Raw genomic sequence first — 3184 nt, forward strand, 5'->3', positions numbered from 1 at the left:
ATATTAAGGCTGTGAAATTAATCGAGTTAACTCTGACTAATGGGCATAGATTAAAAAATTCAATCACCATTAATCGCGATTACAATTTGCAATCGCTTTACTATGGCTGAATGTGTAGGTTTGTATATTGCAATGCACTCAGTACATGCCAGGTCATGTTGGTAAATGATAAGTGGTTCTCAAACAGTTTACCTGTATAAATAAAGGTTAATAAAGGTTGCCTGATTTTAGAGTTGTCCAGCGGATAAGGACAACATTAAGCCTAATATTAGATCCTAAACAAAACTGCCCATACAGGATCATCAGTGGTTTAAAAAATGCACATCTTAGACTTAAAATTACATTACAACACGTGGCATTATACAATTATTTCAGAAAACAACATCATTCTTTTAAAACTCCACTGTTTGGAAATCAATACACATCAAAGTTTCTACAAGTAACAAAAGAAGAAAGAGTGAAAATGATGTGTCTCTGATCTCTTTTAACACCAAAAGAATGAGCCTTTGGAGATCCTTTAAAAAGAGTGAACCCTGCAGGTCCCAAAGTGCCTGCAGCCTACAGTGCCTGGCTAAAAGATGGATCCTGGGGGAAAACCTATATAGAGGAGGAGGTACATCACAGTCTTCTGGGCTCTGAGTGCAACCAGGCAACTGAGGCATGAGTGCTGCAAGAGAAATCAAAACTCCTTCTGCAAAAAAAAAAAAAAACATTCTGCACAAAGAAATATATTTGCATCCACAGTTGGACTGAAATGATGGGAAATTTTAAAATTTGCAGACTATTCAGTTTTTCTTACAGCACATAAGTTATCGTAGGGTTTCTGAAATGTCTTCTTTGTTTCTGTTTTATTATCCCTGCAGACTTTGTGACAGTTAAACAGATGCAGTTTATTTGATTTCATCCACATTTGCAAAAACATCATCACCCTTTCACCTTCTGTGGTGGGCACTGATGAAAAATTAGGGAGGGACTTGACGTAATCATAAAATCATCATCATAAAACAAGATAAATGTTTACATAAATTTGTCATCAAGTTAGCAGCGTAAGTGGGGCAGTGGAAGAAATACAAAATTCTAGCAAGCTACAGCAAATTTTGGGTGCTTTGGGAATCACAGCTTCCAGCTAAAAGCCATTTGCAAAATCTCAAAAAAAATAAATAAACAATAAGAAAAAAAAAAGACGCTTTAGGGTTAAAATGTTGTGGCAATAGAAAGTCCTACCAAAAATGCAGAAAGAGTTTTTAAGGTTTGCTACACATTTTTGAGCCTATCTTAGAATAAAATCCAATAAGGGAAACATTTGGTGTGCCTTTTATATAAAACAAGAACCCAAAGTTGATTTACAAGCATGTGGGCTACCTGACTTCTCTAGCTGAGACTTTGTAGCTGGTTATTAAAAATGCATTAAAAGGAGGGATGTTATGATCCATAAATCAATAATGCATGGTCAATGAGACAACAAGAAAACAACAAATGAGGAATGCTTTGCCTTACACCTTGCTTAAAATGCATTTGTGAACTCTTTGCAACATGCTGACAAATATTCATTTATATCACATTCAGTGATGCATTTACATGATGACAGCATGTTACATTTGATCATTTACATTACAATAGTAGCCTCAAATATGTTTCTAGTTTTCATTTTAAAAGCTAAACGTGTAACTTACTGCAGTGATCGATTTGTGGATTTCAAAATAATAACAGATTCTAAACACAATAGGTCCAGTGTCCCATTTTTAGCATCAAATACCCAGATCTGTTTACCTTCCTGGTTGAAGCATGAGTAGAAGATTTCTGTTCCAAACCTACATCAGATAAGATAGTATCTTCTATGAGACTTTTGGATATTATTTGGCAACTCAAAAATGTGATAAATTCCTAAATCCGTCTCAGATAAGTGTTTGGTGTTTACAAGCAGTTAGCCATGTGGTTTGATTTTGAGGAGCCATTTTTTATTCAGACTGATTGTTGTGTGCACAGCTTGACAATTTGAATTCTAGGTCACAGCATTTCAACCTTAGACCATTTTGTTTACCCAACTTTACAGCCTTTGATAAATTTATGATTTTATTCAGTTGAGTACACTTTTAAATGTAGAAACTTAGGACATTTTTTTTTCTGGAATATCTATTATTGGTCATCAGAATAGTTTTAGACCTGGACAAAAGCCTGTGATGTTTTCTGACAGAGCAGAGCTCCCATACAGGTGTCAAATACAGCTATGGGACTTTTTAAGATGGGTTGGAGACACTGGTAACAAAATTAAGATGGGTTCAAGACACTATTGAGACACACACAATGACTCTCTATGACCAGTTTGAAAGAAAAAAGCCAAGCAACAAGACTGCGCTACTCTGTGACTTGTAGAAGTTGAGAGCACTCATGAACATTTCGAGAAACTTGAAGACTAAATCGTGAAAGCTGTTTACTAGCCAAAATTTGCAGCTAAATGAGATGATATTTATAGAAATAAAAAAACTGAAGCAAATTAGGTGTAATTATGGTGCTTTTCTTTTGGTGTTTTTTTTTAGAAAGTCAAAAAAAATTTTGCCACTTAAAATTATTATTCAGTGAAAGATGAGCAGATTCACATTTATGCTGCACAATACAGTAACAACAAATGCCTTAGTGCATGTATAGTGGTGCATTGTTTTGCCTTTAACAAGAGTGTAGCACATTATCTTAAAACATGACTTTTGCAGAGGATATTTGCAAAACACCTGTCTCACCTGCAGTGGCTGAGCCTGCCTCATCCTCTTCCTCCTGGTGCCAATCTGTAGGTAACTAAAATGAGGGCATAAACAGAAGCATTGAGGATATTATATTACACTTTGCATTTTATAATAAATAATTATTCAGTGGGTGATAGGACCTTCCAGTCATATGCAATATTAAAGTAGGAGATGATTATTAAGGCCTAATGGTGCTGTGTTGTTCTTACGTATAATATGACAAACATTTAGTCATTTTCACAGGGTCCTCCAGTGCAGTGTTTCCCAAAGGTGGGGTCGGGACCCAAAGTGGGGTCCCGAAACATCAGGGTGGGGTCCTGAAGAGATTTTCTGAGTTAATTACATTTTTCCCTTAGTTGTTATAAAGGAGTGAGTGTAATGTATTGAAAATGGATAAATATAGTATAAAAAATATTTACTATGGCCATGTTTAGTTGACCTGATAC

At 35.4% G+C, this 3184-nt stretch overlaps 1 protein-coding gene across 1 annotated transcript in view; it reads right to left on the reverse strand.

Annotated features, from left to right (window-relative positions):
* The window catches only part of LOC106521608 (doublecortin domain-containing protein 2), a 34914-nt gene that overhangs the window by 28599 nt on the left and 3131 nt on the right, over positions 1-3184 (reverse strand). Inside the window, exon 2 of the mRNA XM_014014254.1 lies at positions 2736-2790. Coding sequence (XP_013869708.1) covers positions 2736-2790 — 55 coding nt within the window. The remainder of the gene's footprint in view (positions 1-2735; positions 2791-3184) is intronic.

Source organism: Austrofundulus limnaeus, unplaced genomic scaffold, assembly GCF_001266775.1.
Source record: "Austrofundulus limnaeus strain Quisiro unplaced genomic scaffold, Austrofundulus_limnaeus-1.0 Scaffold112, whole genome shotgun sequence".
Lineage (NCBI taxonomy): Eukaryota > Metazoa > Chordata > Actinopteri > Cyprinodontiformes > Rivulidae > Austrofundulus > Austrofundulus limnaeus.